The sequence below is a fragment of the Coregonus lavaretus genome (genome assembly GCF_964263955.1).
Source record: "Coregonus lavaretus genome assembly, chromosome: 25".
Taxonomy (NCBI): domain Eukaryota; kingdom Metazoa; phylum Chordata; class Actinopteri; order Salmoniformes; family Salmonidae; genus Coregonus; species Coregonus lavaretus.
Window position 1 is genome coordinate 19,695,016 of NC_140012.1, and position 21,456 is coordinate 19,716,471.

The 21,456-nt window shown below is 43.1% G+C and overlaps 1 protein-coding gene across 2 annotated transcripts; it reads right to left on the reverse strand.

Annotated features, from left to right (window-relative positions):
* Positions 1-2,615: 2,615 nt before the first annotated feature.
* LOC311101168 (protein mono-ADP-ribosyltransferase PARP9-like) lies at positions 2,616-21,168 on the reverse strand. Of its 2 annotated transcripts, none has more exons than XM_084142253.1 (8): positions 21,033-21,168; positions 6,381-7,319; positions 5,978-6,205; positions 5,537-5,755; positions 5,214-5,289; positions 4,579-5,057; positions 4,315-4,474; positions 2,616-3,263 (listed from the first exon to the last, which is right to left on the reverse strand). In XM_084142253.1, the coding sequence occupies exons 2-8, from the start codon at positions 7,278-7,280 to the stop codon at positions 2,971-2,973; spliced, it is 2,355 nt and encodes a 784-aa protein (XP_083998379.1). In that variant the 5' UTR covers positions 7,281-7,319; positions 21,033-21,168; the 3' UTR covers positions 2,616-2,970. The 2 variants fall into 2 exon arrangements, with proteins under 2 accessions (XP_083998379.1, XP_083998380.1); XM_084142254.1 differs by lacking the exon at positions 21,033-21,168 and adding an exon at positions 15,367-15,519.
* Between the last annotated feature and the right edge of the window lie 288 nt (positions 21,169-21,456).

Consider the following 21,456-nt stretch of genomic DNA (forward strand, 5'->3'; position numbering starts at 1 on the left):
AATAAAAGCTGAAATAAATCACTCTCTAATATTATTCTGACATTTCACATTCTTAAAATAAAGTGGTGATCCTAACTGACCTAAGACAGGGAATGTTTACTAGGATTAAATGTCAGGAATTGTGAAAAACTGAGTTTAAATGTATTTGGCTAAGGTGTATGTAAACTTCCGACTTCAATTGTAGATCTGATCATATTAAGTGTATACATTAAGTGGATTTGAATGTCAAAACCTCTTTTTCATGGAAGCATCAACTTCATTTGAACAGGAAGTGTTTGGCTTTGCCAACCTGTATCACCATTTGCTGTTGCTAGCTGTTGGGTGGAGGAACATGTCATTACCTAGAATAGAGTTCTTGGAATGGCTAACCAGTTATTCTATACTGAACAAAAATATAAACGCAACATGTAAAGTGTTGGTCCTATGTTTCATGAGCTGAAATAAAAGATCCCAGAAATGTTCCATATGCACAAAAAGCTTATTTCTCTAAAATTTTGTGCACAATATTTTTTACATCCCTGTTAGTGAGCATTTCTCCTTTGCCAAGATAATCCATCCACCGGACATGTGTGGCATATCAAGAAGCTGATTAAACAGCATGATCATTAAAAGGCCACTCTAAGTGCAGTTTTGTCACAAAACACAATGCCACAGATGTCTCAAGTTTTGAGGGAGCGTGCAATTGGCATGCTGACTGCAGGACTGTCCACCAGAGCTGTTGCCAGAGAACTGAATGTTCATTTCGCTACCATAAGCCGCCTCCAATGTCGTTTTAGAGAATTTGGCAGTGCGTCCAACCGGCCACACAACCGCAGTCCACGTGTAACCACGCCAGCCCAGGACCTCCACATCCAGCTTCTTCACCTGCGAGATCAAATGCTCACCTTCGATGGCCACTGGCACACTGAAGAAGTGTGCTCTTCACGGACTAATCCCAGTTTCAACTGTACCGTGCAGATGGCAGACAGCGTCTATAGCGTCATGTTGGCGAGCGGTTTGCTGATGTCAACATTGTGAACAGAGTGCCCCATGGTGGCGGTGGGTTGTGGGCAGGCATAAGCTACGGACAACGAACACAATTGCATTTTATCAATGGCAATTTGAATGCCCAAAGATACCGTGACGACATCCTGAGGCCCATTGTCGTGCCATCATCCGCTGCCATCACCTCATGTTTCAGCATGATAATGCACGGCCCCATGTCACGAGGATCTGTACACAATTCCTGGAATGTGAAAATGTCCCAGTTCTTCCATGGCCTGCATACTCAGCAGACGTCACCCATTGAGAAAGTTTGGGATGCTCTGGATCGACATGTAGGTCAGCGTGTTCCAGTTCCCGACAATATCCAGCAACTTCGCACAGCCATTTCAGAGGAGTGGGACAACATTCCACAGGCCACAATCAACAGCCTGATCAACTCTACGCGCTGCATGAGGCAAATGGTGGTCACACCAGATACTGACTGGTTTTCTGATCCACCCTTTTTTTTAAGGTATCTGTGACCAACAGATGCATATCTGTATTCCCAGTCATGTGAAATCCATAGATTAGGGCCTAATGAATTTAATTCAATTGACTGATTTCCTTATATGATCTGTAACTCAGTAATATCTTTGAAATTGTTGCATATTGCGTTTATATTTTTGTTCAGTGTACATTCCATGACAAGTGAAAGCAAAGAGTCTGGTTAAAACTCAAATCATATTTTAATTATTGATGTACTAGGTGGAAGTACAGTATCAGAATGTATGCAGTTACAGTATATTTAATTGTTTAGCGCAATTTGGCAAACTACTATTCTGTAGTCCTTCCAAGTCACTAATTGACAGAATGTTGTGAACCATAACCTTTTTACATACATCTAATAAAATAGTTTATTGCCTTGTTCATTGAAGGCTAGTGTAGTTGTTTTTTTTATGTAGCAGTATCATCCAGTGTAATAAAAGCGAATCTCTCTACCAAAGCATGTTTACATAAAGTATGATTCTATCACAATACGCACTCATTAAATTTTTCTTTTTTTTTGTTAATAATTTACATTTTTACATTTTAGTCATTTAGCAGATGCTCTTATCCAGAGCGACTTACAGTTAGTGAGTGCATACATTTTCATACTTCATTATAAAAACAAACAAAGGATTGTCAGTATTATCAATATGAAATGATAACATTTATTCAAACTGCATTCATTTTGTTGGTTATAAACTGAAACCATAGTGCTTTGATACTGAAGCAGAAAATGAAACTAAACCATGAAAAAAATAAAAAACTATATAAAATGTGATGCAAACATGTCAGAATTTCATTTTCCTCCACCCAGACCAAGCTTCTCTATAAATCTGTTCTGCAGAGTGCTGTTCTTTGGTCTGATATGCGTGTTTGGAAACATGCGAGTGCAAGACCAAGTCCAGCTTTAGCGCGTGATTAAGACGGCGGGAAGGATAATTGGTATAGATCAAGAATCAGCCACCAACCTATAAACAAAACTCATCCTCCTAAAACTTGAAAGCATTTTACAGGATAGTACTCATTCCCTTCACTCAACACTCATTCACAGCACCAGCCGGACAAGGGGAAAGAGACTTCTTCAAAAGAAAATCAAAACACATAGATATGGGGACTCTTTTATTCCAACAGCCATTAGGCTGTATAATAGTATAATAGTCTGTTGGTCCCTCGAGTATATAGCATATTACACTTTCACTTTAAATGTGTAGCTATAGCACTTTTAATGAATTCTATTGTGTCGTTTCTGTGTTTTCATGTACCGTCTTTTTAAGCACATGACCAAATGAATATCCCCCTGGTGGGATAATACATTTGATCTGAATTCATTGGTAACCTATATCAAATTCAGTTGTCCTGCATATAGTCTTGAGTAGAGCACAAAGTAAAGTTCAATATGGTTATTTTAAAACAAAATTACTTAATAGCACATATTTTCCCCCATTATCAACTTCATCCTTATTAGAACTTATGGCTTGTTTTTTTGCAGATGATCAGATATTCAGGTAGGGCCTGGTGACCATTGAAGATGACACAGGTGTCTACACCCCCATTCACGCTGTCATACAGAGTAATGGGGTCTCTGCTGTGGGTCTCCGGTGGCACAATAAGACCTGGTGAGCCAAGTGTGGACTTCCCTGTCAGCACCTGCGCCTCAACGAAGTACAGGTACTCCTCGTCAGCCAAGCCTTTCCACTGCCTCTTTGCCCCATCCACGCTGCCACTGAAGTAGATCCCCTCTCCATACTTTTGCTCTATGGATGAAAGTAACACATCAATACTGAAAGTAAAGATGCACTATGCAGATATCGCTCCCCCATTTCCTGGTTGCAAAAATCTCAATAGTTAGCCTAATTTCAGTTTGTGACAAAACAAGCAGAATAGTGTGGAGAATCATTGTACCATCTAAACCGCTGTGAAATATATTTTCCACAACCAAAAAGCTTTTATTTTCAGCTGTTCAAAGCTGGTATACAAAGCTGAAAGTAAGACACAAAAACTAAACTTAAGAATGGGAAGCAGAGAAATAGCGCACATAGAACAGATCTACCACTTCTTAGACTTGCTTTCAAATCTATAATACACATTTCTATGCGAATTTGGTCGGGTCGCCCAAAAAGATTCATATTGCAGCTTTAAAAGTAATACATTAAATTAATTACTTGACAACAACTATTTCCGAGCTATTCTCCAAACACAGTGCTGGCTCCATAAAAATAGAAAACATAGAATTTCATTAGAATGAATAGATTGTAATTCTAAAGAATGTCATTTGTTTTTATTCATTGGTTGCACCTCCGTCACTCGGTCGTGTCATGCCATTTTTATCAAAGTTCTACAGATGCCTCAGCCATAGTTGTGCCCAAAAGTCGGGTCGTGCCCAGTCATTCTGAATGGGGGCTAGTGACTGTTTAGTCTAAATTACACTATAGTGGGCAGGTAATACGATGACATTGCTAAAGTCGGCAAATTAATAGTAGGAAACAACTTTGCCATCATTATGATGTCGTCAAATTTACTTTAGACAGATGGCAATGTTGCCTTTAGTGGGCAAAGTTAGTCAAAAGTTGCTAGCAATGCTAAGGTTAGCTAGCTAAAATTCAGTGCAGTTCCCTCAATCTTAGCTAGCTAAAGTTATACTGCATCTAAAGTCAATCTGCCGACATCACAATGATGACAAAAGGTTGCGCTTTAGACAATCTTCATCAGCTCAAATTGAGAATGCATTAAGCAGAATATGCAGTTGGGCGCAGTGCAATATTGTGACGCAATGTGCAACCCATGAATAGGTGGCTTCTCTCTTACCGTCAGGTGGTGCAAACTCCCTCTGGAAGCCCACTCTGTTGAGCAGATCACAGTATTGCGCTGGCAGGCGCTGGTACATTCGCTGAGAGGTAGACACTTCCAACTGCTTCTTTTTAAGCTCGAAGACCTGCTTCAGGGCGCTGTTCTCCACTTTCTCAACCTGTAACACATTTGCCATAACCATATTTTATTGGTTATCAGGCAGCTAATATCACAGATTGCACCTTTATTGTTAAATTAGTTGTTTCTTGTGTGGACACTCACCCTGACAATTTCAAATCCGGAAAAATTCTGCTGTCTTTCTCTATAGTCAGAACTGTTCTCGCCTACAGGCTTCCTTGAGGAACTGGTGGAAGTTTTCAGGCCCATGTCACTCTCCTCTTCTTTTGCAAAATCCTCTTGGACTTTGCAGCACATGGCTTCCACCTCTAATACAGCAGCTCTGACATCTCTAGAATCCCCCTGGATGTTCACGCCGGCACAACCATCTTTAAAGAACACCTCAATGGAAGCTTCCCACTTGGTCTGAAAGATCAGCAGCTTTTCAAACTCATGCTGACCAAAGTGTTGGATGAAGTTGTTACGAATGGTGAAGACATTCTTGAAGTAAGGGGAGAAAATATCAAAATACCAGTTTTTGGCCTCTCTCAACGCCGCATCAAAGGCACTGCTGAGCATGATATATGGTTGTGCACTTTTCCTTGCATCTCTGGAGTCAAAATGGCCAGTTGTGTTCTCAAATTCTTGCAGACAAGACACAAAATAATTATTTAATCCAAAATACTGCATGCATAGTGCAAAAACTGTACAAGCTGGTGTCATATATGTGTTGTATCAAGAGTTCTGTTAACACACAAATGATAACATACCACTTCTACTTCATTTGACTGGGATCTCACCTTGATCGGAGGCACTGTTGAAGGAGTGAGAATATTGTGTTGCGCCTTGAAGAGATTTCAGTTCATCTTCAAAGGCCTGTGTAAAAGAGCAGAAATATGTGAGCACTGGTAACTAGGCTATATCAGTTCTGGTGTCATAAGACGACAGCAAAGAACTCAAGTCTTTTGGTTTAGAAATACATCATATTCGCAACTCTTCAGTATAAAAACGGCTAAGTAAGTTAATTTCAAAAGAGTGAAATCGTCAAAGACCTGTGGGACAATTACTTGGCCACTAAGGATTGGTATGAAAGTGACTGATAATACTTTGATCGTACACATACCCTATATGTCTCAGTGTCCGCTGGATATATAACATAATAGATATCCATGTTCATTCCATTGTTTTGCTGGGCAAATTTCCCTGCTGTGTCCATCATAATCTGGGCAACCTCTTGCTTGTTGAAGCCCAGCATACCAGTACCAATGGCTGGGAAGGAGATTGACGACAGCTGTTTGTTTTGTGCCATGCCCAGACACTTTGAGATGATGTCACTAAGATTCTGTCATGAGAAGAATACAGAAAGCTTAGAAATTACTTGTCAAGTTTCTTATTCTATATGTTATACTTATGACTAGAGACATAGTAAAATATAGTTAGATCTTTGATATACTACCCATAACATATTACTAGGAGCAATAAGGCAGGATAACAATTTTATGTTTGATCTCATAACAGTACATTTTAGTGTAGTTGAATACCTTAAAGCCTTATTTGTATTTACCTTTTGAGATGCTTGACTTGTGTGTTTATGTTTGTAAGGACATATCGTGTGATACACAGAAGTGCATAACAAATTGTGTCCAGTGGTCTCAATAACTTCACCATTGTTGCTGAAGCATTTCAATATCTCCTCCTGTATGCCTTTTCCAGCCTTTTCCAGAATTGCTCTGGATATTTCCCCGGATGACAAATCAAGGTCGGAAGAAATTGTGTTCACAATGGCGTCCGTCTGTCAATAAAAGACGAGCAAGATAGAATATCAGTTCATCACAGTTACGCTTTTCATATATTTGGAAATATGTTCCAAATGCTGAAACAGAGCCAAATATGCATATACATTCCTCCATCAATCATGTCTACCATTCAATTCTGATTATTTATAATTCTTATCCTTTTATTTTTACCTCCTGTCTCTCAATGTATCCTTTTTTGAGGATCAGAGTGACATTGTTGATTTTCATCGAAGTTGAAGTTGAGCCTTGACTCACAACTTTACTGTATGATGCCTTAGGTGGCTGCCCCTGAGCCCCCGCTGGTTGACTGTGTGAACCTGATGACCCCAGTATTTGACAGCATGCTCTTTCCATCTCCCTGACCGATAGGTCATCGTGATTGACCAGGCGTACCTCTAAAGGAGCCCCGGAGTAATGGTGATCATGGTACTGTTTCAGGGTTTTAACAATGACGTCTGCACAGAGTGGCAGGGGAAAGTTGAACAGACCAGAACTTATGGCTGGAATGGCGACAGACTTCAGATTCTGTTTCTTCATCACCTGCAGAATGTTTTCAACAACCTTTTGGAGTTGTTTTGTGCCATCATCAACAGCGGATTTTGTGGGGTTGAACGACAGCCTTGGACCGACAGCATGAATGATCTTCTTGTATGGAAGGAATCCAGGTGCGGCGATGATGGCATCTCCCGTTAACAACTTTCCATTGTCCTTTATGTACCGGTCACTCTCTCGCTGGATATCTGGGCCACCGGCATCGCTAAGCGCCTTGGCGAGACCTCCCCCATGACTGAGGTGCACATTGGCCGCGTTGACCACAGCATCTACGCCACGGTGAGTGGTAAGGTCGTCCCTCCATACAGACACCCTGAGGCCCTTGGACAGCTGGGTAGAAAACCTCACCTCAGGCAATGGCTTTTTGGACTGTCCTGCACCTGCACTGGCGGCATCCACACCATGGAGCACGGCAGTACATCCAAACTTGCTTTGCAGGGCGTAAGTCAGAGCTGATCCACATTGGCCCAGGATGCTCACAATCTCCTCCTCCAGAGGGATCATCACTGACTTGGCCATGGCTCACACAATACAGGGTATCCAATGTTGTTCTGAGGACTGAGGAAAACATTTGAGTGTAAGGTGTCATATGCAATTAAGGCATACGTTACGAGGCAAATGAGCTTCTTATGAACATGACACAACCTTTCATATATTAGTATTTGTAATAGCCTACATTATGTCATCCTGATCACATTGCCTTGCTTTCATTACCAACACACAATCAAGGTGCATGTTGTTCTAATAACTAAATATGTTTTTATTACTTATTAATTTGACAATTATGAAAACAATACTTTATTCACGTCATAGAGGAACTCTATAGGCTGGGACATCCGATCAAACTGTTTTGCTGGAATAACACTGATCTTGAGGACTAGGCTATAATCAAAACCGAAAGTAAACTGACTTGACTGATCTGGTTAAATACAGGTTAAATAAGTAAATAAAAATATACAATTGTCAATAATATCACTCACAAGCTCAACAATATTGAATTTAATATTACATTCGAGTCAAGCACAAACATTGCAGGGTGTAGATTAGGGTTGAATGGCAGGAACCCGATTACCGAGACTTACCGCCCAAAACCACCACTCCCTTTTCCCGGGATAAATAACTGCGAGAAACGGGTAAATTATTTATATGAACAGCATGGCATGAACTGGAACTGTTAAATGATATGCGATGTCTAAATCTGGCTTCTCTACGGCCTCTGTATGATGAATCAACGCTCAAGGTGGGTACAGACAGCCCGTCTCAGTATGAAGCGCAGTTCACAATACATGTAGACCTATCATCAACATGGTAACTTTTCTTCTTGTGACAGGTAGGTCTACATTTGCTGCAGCATAGCCTATGCTACAGTAATATAAAGAGCGAATGTGCGTCTAACTTACCCATCTCGCTTGTTTTTTTGTGTGTTTTTTTTGTATTTTACCCCAATTTCGATCTTTTCTCATCGCTGCAACTCCCCAACGGGCTCAGGAGGCGAAGGTCGAGTCATGCGTCCTCCGAAATATGACCCGCCAAACCGCACTTCTTAACACCCGCCCGCTTAACCCGGAAGCCAGCCGCACCAATGTGTTGGAGGAAACACAGTTCAACTGACGATCGAATTCAGCCTGCAGGCGCCCGGCCCACCACAAGGAGTAGCTAGAGAGCGATGAGCCAAGTAAACCCCCTCCAGCCAAACCCTCACTAACCCGGACGACGCTGGGCCAATTGTGCACCGCCCTATGGGACTCCCAATCACGGGCGGTTGTGACACAGCCTGGGATCGAACCCGGGTCTGTAGTGACGCCTCTAGCACTGCGATGCAGTGCCTTAGACCGCCGTGCCACTCGGGAGGCCTGTCACCTTGTTTTTTAAATTGTAAAGATGTTTTATTTTTTTATTGCAGCTGCATAGTTAACACAACCTAACACTCAAATATCGTTACTTTAAATCATCTCTCTCTCTCTCTCTCTCTCTCTCAGATTGGTATAAAGATGTCCTAGCCTACCTCTTTCAGGTAATAAATGCAATGCAGTATTAGCCTTATATTTAGCTAATTAATGATGGGTTATGCTTACTAAGCTTCTAACTTATAGCCTCAGTCTCTTGCGCAATACGCAAGCACCTGTGCTCTACTGGCCTCTCCTTGGCTCTTGGAGTCCTATGCAGGAAAAGCTAGACTAGAATAGCTTGCTGGACATTCTTTTCTTGAGCATTTCTTATACCAATAGACTATTCAAAGAGGGATGTAAGCTATTTTTTGCTGAATGTTAAATACAGCAGCCAATAGAACTCACAAGTAGTTTGAAAGAAGAGTTAACGCGCAATGGTGGTAGACTATAGCAGTTATTTACTCAGACCCATTACCATTCAATCTTCATGAAGGGAAGTGAAAGCCTTCTGCATCTAGTTCTAGTACTATTATTCAAGGATGTCATTAGAATGATGAAGATAAAGACAACTAAACTTATTTCATTTAACTGTTGAAAGCGAGGAAGGAATAAAGCAACAATAGTAAGAGAAAGAGGAGGTAGGCTAATAACATTAGGGGAAATATTATGAAAGGTATATATGTGTCAGCCTACTAATTATACAAATAGGCCCTATTATATTTCAAAATTAAATTTAACTTTGCAGGCTGCATGTGCTGCAACAGAATGGTGGTATGAACTATGTGCGTAATTCCAGTCCATATAATACAGTATAATACAGTACAGTAATACAGTTCACACTCAAAAAGATTAGCCTACTGGAGCTAGTTTCATTTATTTACTCAAGAGATCATTTAGAGTGCAATCAGAAATAAAGTATTCAGACACCTTGACTTTTTTCAAAAAAAATTATGTTACAGCCTTATTCTGAAAAACATCCCCACAGCATGGTGCTGCAACCACCATGCTTCACCGTAGGGATGGTGCCAGGTTTCCTCCAGACATGACGCTTGGCATTCTGGCCAGAGTTCAATCTTGGTTTCATCAGACTAGAGAATCTTGTTTCTCATGGTCTGAGAGTTCTTTAGGTGCCTTTTGGCAAACTCCAAGAGGGCTGTCGTGCCTTTTACTGAGGAGTTGCTTCCGTCTGGCCACTCTACCATAAAGGCCTGATTGGTGGAGTGCTGCAAAGATGGTTGTCCGTCTGGAAGGTTCTCCCATCTCCACAGAGGAACTCTGGACGTCTGTCAGAGTGACCATCGGGTTCTTGGTCAACGCCCTGACCAAGGCCCTTCTCCCCTGATTGCTCAGTTTGGCCAGGCGGCCAGTTCTAGGAAGAGTCTACTTTCAAACTACTTCCATTTAAGAATAATGGAGGCCACTGTGTTCTTGGGGACCTTCAATGTTGCAGAATGTTTTTGGTACCCTTCCCCAGATCTGTGCCTCGACACAATCCTGTCTCGGAGCTCTATGGATAATTCCTTCGACCTCATGGCTTGGTTTTTGCTCTGACATGCACGGTCAACTGTGGGGCCTAACATAGACAGGTGTGTGCCTTTCCAAATCATGTCCAATCAATTTAATTTACCACAGGTGGACTCCAATCAAGTTGTAGAAACATCTCAAGGATGACCAATGGAAACAGGATGCACCTGAGCTCAATTTCAAGTCTTTCGAATACTTATGTAAATAAGTTTTGTTTTTTAAAATCTTTAATACATTTGTAAAAATATGTACAAACCTGTTGTCGCTTTGTCATGATGGGGTAATGTGTGTAAATTGATGAGGAAAAACAATTATTTAATCCATTTTAGAATAAGGCTGTAACGTAATGTGTAAAAGGTCAAGGGGTCGGAATACTTTCCGAATGCACTGTAGCTAGCTACATCTATGGGCTTTTTATGTTTTTCTTTCATGTGTAATGTGCAGTAGCCTATATCATATATGTATTGGATAACAGCACAATCATTTGGGCTTGGGCTCATTAAATGTCGTTAATTTAGGGCTCATATAATGTATTTAATATATGGCTCATCAGGCTCAGCTAGCATCAGGTTTGAATTTTCATGCTGATCAAAGCTCTAATAAAATCCAGACAGACAGTATTATATGCTTTATAACGCTTTTGAATGACACTTCCGGTTTTGGCGGGAAATACCAGGTTACCCGGGATAAAAGTGACTTATTCTTCTCGGGATGTGATATTTGTAAAATACCGGGAAAATATTCAACCGTAGTGCAGATTCAATTGAAAGCCCATAACATATGTAACAGTTGTTAAATACACATACACTACCAGTTTATAACTGCTGGTGCAAAAAGAAGGGGGGGGGGGGGGGTATAGTGTATCCAGTTGTATCCATTAGCTACTGACTGTTCCAACTTTTGAAGCATAGTGGGTCGAACTAGACATTAGAGAGTATTTCGCTACATTGCGCATCGAAAGAGGAAGCGAGACGGTGGATGGTGGTTGGAAGAGCGCGCTCGTTTGAAATGGAAAAGCGCAGCGGTAGCTATTGATAAAGAAGAACATGAAGACGAAGCAGCTGCTTTACAAGTGGGATGCACTGTTGAGCGCTACATCCCGAGGGTTTCATTCTGATTGTACGGAGATTGTGACAGACGGTTAAATGGCGTCCCTTGAGAGGACAAGAACAAAATGTGAGGCGGAATGGAGGGGAAAACGGAGGCAGAGGAGGTCTAAGAGAAAGAGGGAGGAAGAGGGTGAGCTTGAGTCTGTAAAACATTTGTTAAAGAAGAATGGTAGAAAGTGTAAGCAGAGTGAGCTGTACGCCGGATCGAAGACAGGAGGAGAAATGGAAGTGAATAAGGGAGAAGTATCGGAGGTGGTAGGTGTGGTGAAGTTCTCGGAGCCCGAGGCTTGCACCAAGGGTCAGGATAAAGAGGAGTCTGCGGAGTGAAGTGAAGGAATTACGTTTTTGAGAAAAGTGGACCAACCTTTTGGGTGATCCATTTGTGGTTTCAGGGTGGGTGAAAACAGAGTTGGGTGCTCTGGTGAAGGTAACCAGAAGTGGTCTTGTAATAATTGTTTGTGGTTCTGCTGTTCAGAGGGAGCAGGTGCTCCACGTTAAACGAATGGGGACAAGAGATATGAATTGTTTTGATCTCAAGAAAAGAGCGCCATTGAAAGGAGTGATTACTGGGGTAGCGGTAAATGTGAAAGTTGACCAACTGAAGGGGAAGGTTCCTGGTGTTTGTGATGCTCGTCGTTTGGTGAGATGCAGACAGGGTGGCGTAAGTGGAGTCGTAGTCTGTTCTTTTGAGTTTTGATGTTGAGTCTTTGCCCGACAAAGTGTTGTTAGGATACACAGTGCATTCGGAAAGTATTCAGACCCCTTGACTTTTTCCACATTTTGATAAGTTACAGCCTGATTCTAAAATTGATTTCTCCTCATCAATCCACACACAATACCCCATAATGACAAAGCAAAAACAGGTTTTTACAAATTTCTTAAATATAAAACAGAAATACCTTATTTACATAAATATTCAGACCCTTTGTTATGAGACTCGAAATTGAGCTCAGGTGCATCCTGTTTCCATTGACCATCCTTGAGATGTTTCTACAACTTGATTGGAGTCCACCTGTGGTAAATTCAATTGATTGGACATGATTTGGAAAGGCACACACCTGTCTATATAAAGCTCCCACAGTTGACAGAGCAAAAACCAAGCCATGAGGTTGAAGGAATTCCAAATCAAATCAAATTTTATTGGTCACATGCACCGAATACAACAGGTGCAGACATTACAGTGAAATGCTTACTTACAGCCCTTAACCAACAGTGCATTTATTTTTAACAAAAAAAGTAAAAATAAAACAACAAAAAAAGAGTTGAGAAAAAAAAGAGCAGAAGTAAAATAAAGTGACAGTAGGGAGGCTATATATACAGGGGGGTACCATTGCAGAGTCAATGTGCGGGGGCACCGGCTAGTTGAGGTAGTTGAGGTAATATGTACATGTGGGTAGAGTTAAAGTGACTATGCATAAATAATTAACAGAGTAGCAGCAGCGTAAAAAGGATGGGGTGGGGGGGCAGTGCAAATAGTCCGGGTAGCCATGATTAGCTGTTCAGGAGTCTTATGGCTTGGGGGTAGAAGCTGTTGAGAAGTCTTTTGGACCTAGACTTGGCACTCCGGTACCGCTTGCCGTGCGGTAGCAGAGAGAACAGTCTATGACTAGGGTGGCTGGAGTCTTTGACAATTTTGAGGGCCTTCCTCTGACACCGCCTGGTATAGAGGTCCTGGATGGCAGGAAGCTTGGCCCCAGTGATGTACTGGGCCGTACGCACTACCCTCTGTAGTGCCTTGTGGTCGGAGGCCAAGCAGTTGCCATACCAGGCGGTGATGCAAACAGTCAGGATGCTCTCGATGGTGCAGCTGTAGAATTTTTTGAGGATCTGAGGACCCATGCCAAATCTTTTCAGTCTCCTGAGGGGGAATAGGCTTTGTCGTGCCCTCTTCACGACTGTCTTGGTGTGTTTGGACCATGATAGTTTGTTGGTGATGTGGACACCAAGGAACTTGAAGCTCTCAACCTGTTCCACTACAGCCCCGTCAATGAGAATGGGGGCATGATCAGTCCTCTTTTTTTCCCTGTTGTCCACAATCATCTCCTTTGTCTTGATCAAGTTGAGGGAGAGGTTGTTATCCTGGCACTACACGGCCAGGTCTCTGACCTCCTCCCTATATGCCGTCTCATCGTTGTCGGTGATCAGGCCTACCACTGTTGTGTCGACGGCAAACTTAATGATGGTGTTGGAGTCGTGCCTGGCCATGCAGTCATGGGTGAACAGGAGGGGACTGAGCACGCACCCGAGGGGCCCCCGTGTTGAGGATCAGCGTGGCAGATGTGTTGTACCCTTACCACCTGGGGGGCGGCCCGTCAGGAAGTCCAGGATCCAGTTGCAGAGGGAGGTGTTTAGTCCCAGGGTGATGAGCTTTGAGGGCAATATGGTGTTGAACACTGAGCTGTAGTCAATGAATAGAATTCTCAAGTAGGTGTTCCACTTGTCCAGGTGGGGGAGGGTAGTGTGGCGTGCAATAGAGATTGCGTCATATGTGGATCTGTTGGGGCAGTATGCAAATTGGAGTGGGTCTAGGGTTTCTGGGATAATGGTGTTGATGTGAGCCATGACCAGCCTTTCAAAGCACTTCATGGCTACAGACGTGAGTGCTACGGGTCGGTAGTCATTTAGGTAGGTTATCTTAGTGTTCTTGGGCACAGGGACTATGGTGGTCTGTTTGAAATATGTTGGTATTACAGACTCAGTCAGGGACATGTTGAAAACGTCAGTGAAGACACTTGCCAGTTGGTCAGCGCATGCTCGGAGTATGCGTCGTGGTAATCCGTCTGGCCCTGCGGCCTTGTGAATATTGATCTGCTTAAAAGTCTTACTCACATCCGTTACGGAGAGCGTGATCACATAGTCATCCGGAACAGCTGATGCTCTCATGCATGCTTCAGTGTTGCTTGCCTCGAAGCGAGCATAGAAGTGCTTTAGCTCATCTGGTAGGCTTGTGTCACTGGGCAGCTCGCGGCTGTGCTTCCCTTTGTAGTCTGTAATAGTTTGCAAGGCCTACCACATCCGATGAGCGTTGGAGCCGGTGTAGTACGCCCTAGCAGAACTGGTTAGGCTGTTTTCATGTTATCTAGAGCGTTGGTGACTGTACCTGTGCTGCAGGCAATTTAATTACATTTACTGACATTGTCATATTCAATGGGTGTTGCCAGTTCGTAAATTCCTCAGTTATTCTGTGCTCTGGCACACTCAATGAGAGCGCCTGAAATCGGAGTAGATAGCCAGAGTGAATTTACAAACGCACACTGTGTAGCACCTTTAAACAGACTTTCCAAATGTGGGTCTGTTGTAGACCCACTTCCTCTCTGCATACACCTCATGTCAAAATAAAAATCCTGCACGTGCGCCATAAATGGACAAAAAATGAATAATTTGTGGGGGACTTATTTTGAAATGAGGTAAGCAGAGAGGAAGTGGATTTACAACCGACCCATGTTTGGAAAGTCTTTAATAATACAATCCTTTAGATATTTTGTCTCAAATTCCCACCTCATAATGACCAACCGTCCTGCCCACCGGCACAGTAAATTGAGATTTAATTCTATTTAACTTCTGGCTTCCCACGGACTGTTTTTGATCAAGCCAATACAATTGAAAGCAATGCTAGTGTATGTAAATACACCCGCGTTGCTAAAAGCACCTAGCTAATTTTCGGACACCCCCTAACTTCGGACACTCTCTAGCGGTTGGAAGACTAAATCACCTTGAGCTCAACATTTAAACGGACTGGAAAATAACGGTACGTTTTGCGACTAAAGACACCCTTCTAGCTAGCTGACCACCGATTTTCAGTGCAATTTATGTAAGTTAAGTTAGGTTTTGAGAGTTTTCAAAAAAGTTAGACATGTACACATTTTGTGGGACACGCTGCATATTGTAAAATTTGACTGCGCGACAGACCACATATAATTTAATATCCAACTTTTTACCTCTGAAATATAGCTAATGGATTTTCTAATGTTGCTAGCTTAGTTGCTAAATGTTGATAGAACTGCTAAGACAGCAAAAAGGAAATAAATTGTAAGCGTTAGAAAATACATATCACGAAAACAGCTGAATGTTGTCAAGCTTTACCGTATCAAAATTGGAGTCCTCTGACGGAGGCGTTTTGCACAATCTGCAAAAATGTATTTGGAACTTTGAACCATGAACTTTTTGACACCTATCACTGTTGGCTATGTTTCATCTTACAACAGCTACATAGAGGCAGTATTTAGTCAAATGTTACAATGTATGCATCAATATGAAACTAATTGGGACAGTAATTTTCATTACAGATAACATCAAACAAAAAACGCGGGTACACTTTCAGTTATTGTGAAAACTTTCATCACCTTTCAATGCCTTAGCTTTGAAATGTAAATGTTTATACATATTCAGATTGAGTTATCTTTCTAAAATGTGTATAGTATGCCAAGTTATTTAGCTACAGTGGGGAGAACAAGTATTTGATACACTGCCGATTTTGCAGGTTTTCCTACTTACAAAGCATGTAGAGGTCTGTCATTTTTATCATAGGTACACTTCAACTGTGAGGGACGGAATCTACAACAAAAATCCAGAAAATCACATTGTATGATTTTTAAGTAATTAATTTGCATTTTATTGCTTGACATAAGTATTTGATACATCAGAAAAGCATAACTTAATATTTGGTACAGAAACCTTTGTTTGCAATTACAGAGATCATACGTTTCCTGTAGGTCTTGACCAGGTTTGCACACACTGCAGCAGGGATTTTGGCCCACTCCTCCATACAGACCTTCTCCAGATCCTTCAGGTTTCGGGGCTGTCGCTGGGAAACACAGACTTTCAGCTCCCTCGAAAGATGTTCTATTGGGTTCAGGTCTGGAGACTGGCTAGGCCACTCCAGGACCTTGAGATGCTTCTTACGGAGCCACTCCTTAGTTGCCCTGGCTGTGTGTTTCGGGTCGTTGTCATGCTGGAAGACCCAGCCACGACCCATCTTCAATGCTCTTACTGAGGGAAGGAGGTTGTTGGCCAAGATCTCACGATACATGGCCCCATCCATCCTCCCCTCAATACGGTGCAGTCGTCCTGTCCCCTTTGCAGAAAAGCATCCCCAAAGAATGATGTTTCCACCTCCATGCTTCACGGTTTGGATGGTGTTCTTGGGGTTGTACTCATCCTTCTTCTTCTCCAAACACGGCGAGTGGAGTTTAGACCAAAAAGCTCTATTTTTGTCTCATCAGACCACATGACCTTCTCCCATTCCTCCTCTGGATCATCCAGATGGTCATTGGCAAACTTCAGACGGGCCTGGACATGCGCTGGCTTGAGCAGGGGGACCTTGCGTGCGCTGCAGGATTTTAATCAATGATGGCGTAGTGTGTTACTAATGGTTTTCTTTGAGACTGTGGTCCCAGCTCTCTTCAGGTCATTGACCAGGTCCTGCCGTGTAGTTCTGGGCTGATCCCTCACCTTCCTCATGATCATTGATGCCCCACGGGGTGAGATTTTGCATGGAGCCCCAGACCGAGGTGCCTTCTCACCAAGCTGCTTGCCTATTGTCCTGTAGCCCATCCCAGCCTTGTGCAGGTCTACAATTTTATCCCTGATGTCCTTACACAGCTCTCTGGTCTTGGCCATTGTGGAGAGGTTGGAGTCTGTTTGATTGAGTGTGTGGACAGGTGTCTTTTATACAGGTAACGAGTTCAAACAGGTGCAGTTAATACAGGTAATGAGTGGAGAACAGGAGGGCTTCTTAAAGAAAAACTAACAGGTCTGTGAGAGCCGGAATTCTTACTGGTTGGTAGGTGATCAAATACTTATGTCATGCAATAAAATGCAAATTAATTACTTACAAATCATACAATGTGATTTTCTGGATTTTTGTTTTAGATTCTGTCTCTCACAGTTGAAGTGTACCTATGATAAAAATTACAGGCCTCTACATGCTTTGTAAGTAGGAAAACCTGCAAAATCGGCAGTGTATCAAATACTTGTTCTCCCCACTGTACATGTATTTACCACCACAGCATGGAGAAAGTCAAGAGGAAGCAGTGGAGTGAGGTGGACATGTTCCATGCCATGGAGGACTGCGGGGCAGGGATGGCTATCCGCCAGGCTGCAAAGTTTAGGCATCTTTTGTTTTTAGGAGATTACCATGTGTATGTGAATTTTATCTGCTAGTAACAGTTTTCTTTTCTTATCTACCAAGGTGCATGGTGTACCTCGGCAGACCCTGGTGGACAGGCTGAGCGGCCGGGTGACCCATGATTGTCGCAGTGGACCACCCACATTGCTTGCACCAGAGGATGAAAATTATCTGGTGCAGTACTGTATCTACTGCGCCAGCCATGGGTTCCCCTTCACCAGACAGAGGCTGATGAAATACGCCGACAAAATATGCAGGTATTTGGTGTTCTATGTGTTTATGTATGTAGATTGGTGGACTGACTGTTCTCAATGTGTGTGATGTAAATGTGGATGTGTATGGTGATGCCAAAACAAACATTTTCCTCCTGGATGGACAATTATATATTATTTTCTATTGTAGGTTTCTGCACCCAGGGGAAACAATCCCACCAGAGATTGGTGGGAAATGTTCCGGAGGAGGCACAAGAACCTGAGCATGAGGAGGCCAGACACCCTGGACAGGGGGAGAGCTGAGTGTGCCACACGTCCGACGATGGACACCTTCTTCAGCACTTGGAGGAGAGCGGGTTGAGGGAGAAACCCAGACAAATCTATAACTGCGATGAGTCTGGGTTTCGTAGCGACCAGAGCAGGCACAAAGTGCTGGCTCCCGGGGCGCAAAACACGTGTACCAGCAGGCTCCGGGGACCAAGGAGCACATCACAGTGCTGGCCTGCTTCAACACAGCTGGGGAGGACTTCCCCCCGTTTATCATCTACCCCAAGTGTTTCCCCGGTAGCCACTACACACTGGGAGGCCCCCCCCCCAAGCCTTGTATGGACGGTCAAGCAGTGGCTACATTGACCGGACCTGTTCAGGAAGTGGTTTCAGCACTTCATTAAGCATGCAGTGAAAGAACGCCCTCTCCTTCTCCTCTTCGATGGGCACAAGAGCCACATGGACCCGGAGGTGCTCGTGGCGGCACTAAGGGAAGGGGTTATACTTATTTGTCTTCCACCACACTGCACCCATGTCCTGCAGCTGCTGGACGTGGCATACTTTGGCCCTTTAAAAAGCGGAGTTCTCCAAGCTAGCTGGAGACCTTAGCCATTTTGACCACTCCTACATAGCCGTCCCGTGTAGCTCAGTTGGTAGAACATGGCGCTTGCAACGCCAGGGTTGTGGGTTCGATTCCCACGGGGGGCCAGTATGAAAAAAAATATGTATGCACTCACTAACTGTAAGTCACTCTGGATACGAGCGTCTGCTAAATGACTAAAATGTAAATGTAAACAAATCAGAATTTGCCAGAGTATTCCGCTACCTGTACCAGCGATGCAAGGACATGCGCTATGTGGTGGAAGGGTTTAAGAAGTGTGGCCTCTTCCCTTTTCACCCTTCAGCCATCGAAGGGTCCCGTTTAATGCCGTCTCGGTCCCTCCCGGGTCCCACCACCGGCTCTCCTGGAACCAGCAGCACTGTGCCGTCCATCAGCACCTCCTCCCCAGTGACCACAGGAGGACCTTCAGCCCCTGCTCCAGTCCCAGCCCCAGCCCCTGCTCCAGTCCCAGCCCTAAATAAAGGGGGGGCTGATTGCGAAGGACCTGGGGCACATCGTTACTGTCCTGAAGTATCGGCTGGACCGATACAGAAGACTCCCTGTGGTCGCGATATGCCTTACCGGGGAGGAATACATGCGCCAGTGGCAGGAAAGGAGTGAGAAGGAGAGGGCCAAGGCAGAGGAGAAAGAGCTTTGTCGGCAGCCCTCAGAACACAGAGGGCACAGGAGAGGGCTGCCATGGATGAGACCATTGACACCATCGCCTCTGCTGGACCCCCTGCTGGAACCACTCCTGACAGCTGCATCACCACTGCCAGTGCCTCCCAGTGTGCAACACCTGTAGGAGCCGCCGGAGTCCCCAGCTGCAGAAGAAGGCCACGTGCCTACTCTCCCGGCCACACCATCGTCGGCCCCTCAACCCCACCATTACAAACACCAGCTCCTCCAAGCCATCGTCGGCGGTTTTGTCCACCACCACCACCACGATGCACACCACCCCCTGTCTGTCACCACCAACACGGCCTCCTCTGGACCAACTGCCTCCTCCGTCTCCCCTGGTCACACCACCATTGCAGCCTCGTCTGGTGTCCCTGCCCCCTGCAATTTCAATAACGCCACCTCCACAGGTAAACACATGTTAAATTACGAAAAAATTTGAAAAGGGTTTTCATGCAACATGCTCTGTCTAACACTACTTTTTCTCAAACTGCAGCAGAGAAAAGGAAGAGAAAAGCTCCACCGGTCACGTCTGTCACGCCACCCATGGCACCACTCTCAGGTACTTCATAATCTGTTTTTTCTCTCTCTCTCAGTTGTATCAATTACTATTGTTGTTGAAGAACTTCTACATTTTGCAAAACCATATTAATCTTTTTTTTAAATTTTTAAATTGTTTAATAAAAGAAGACACCACATGCTGTGCTCGCTGTGGGGATCCGCCTGCAAGCTCCCCTCAGGAGTGTAGATCTGAGGTGCCATGGGTGTGCTGTGACTTCTGCCAGCACTGGTTCCACTGCAGGTGTGTGCAGTGGGATCCAGAGGTAGCGGTGGAGCTGGATTTTTATTGTGATTTTTGTGACAATATAGGGATGGAGGTCGAGATTTAATTGTTTGTTTGTGTTCATATGAAATTATTTATTTGTACAAAAAAATTAATGTCTAAAATATAATATATATATTTATTCAACCCATCTTGTGTATTTCTTCCTTTACTTTCCAAGTGCACCTCTGCAACACAAACTCCAACAGTGTTTTCATTGTTTATGTCAATGCACATAACTGAAATTAAAGTTTTATTTGATGAAATTATTAATACTCATATTTTAGTATTCAACTGTTATCTACTTTCTCAGAACATAAGATTAATCTGTAAAACAAATTGAGACATTATTTGGTTAAACACTGAATATGTTGGTGAAGAACCATTTTTTAAGAGTCCACAGGAGGGCGCACCGGGCTACGCAATGAGAAGTTGACAGGCAAGTCATTATTTTTTACCTGAAGGCTAGCCAACTATCTAGTAAACACTTCGGGTATGTGGTTGGTGTCTCTTTTTTGAACAAAATTAAACGGATATATATTGTAATTGAACAAAATAGTAAGGTGGCCAATAACTGGGGACCGTATGCCGTATTTATTTGCTAAACTGCTCAAAAAGCTGATAATAGTAGTATTTCCACTGAAATGTCAAACATGCTAATTACTAACCCGTTTGGTAACATTTTTACTACACCAATAATCACATAACAGTGATGGCTTGATCACAAGATAACACTGTTGAAGGAAATGTATTTGTTAAATGCTGTTGAATATGCCGATAATACGGGGTTCCATGCTATAAATTACCCAACATCCTAGCAACAAATAGCCTATCCATGCATCCAAAACACACATTCTCACTAGCCCACTAAATAAACGGGCTAACTTTAAACTAGCTAAATCAAACTCAATCAGTTTCCAAATGACAATATCCCTGCCAACAACTAATGTACATTGTCACAACGTACCTGCTGTACTTTTACAGCAATCGAACCAACCAGCAAAGTTGCAAAGAAATAATGAAGCTACGTAGCCTACTCACCTAACGTCAGCTAATGTTTATGAATGGAGATTTAAAAATGTGGAATTCTATGCGTCGAGCCGTCGTCGACAAAGCTCAAAACTGAAAGAAACTATCAGTAAAATGACATTTAAACACGCCCCGTCTTGGATGCAAAACATACCCTACTACAGGCCAACAAAATAAATTAGGCTACCGTTCTCCTAGCCGCAGGATATTATGCTGGCAACACGATCGCGGATTTATTTCCTTCAAAATAAGAGTCCCCCTTCAAAGACATGTTAAACTTTGGTAATATCGATTTTTTTTGGAACTCTAGTGCAGTCTAGGGTGACCACATATTCCGTATTGTGCGGGACAGTTTGTCCTGCGTCTTGCAACCAAACAATCATCTCTGCATTTTATAAACAAATTCAAACACCACTCACAAAAAATTAAATGATTT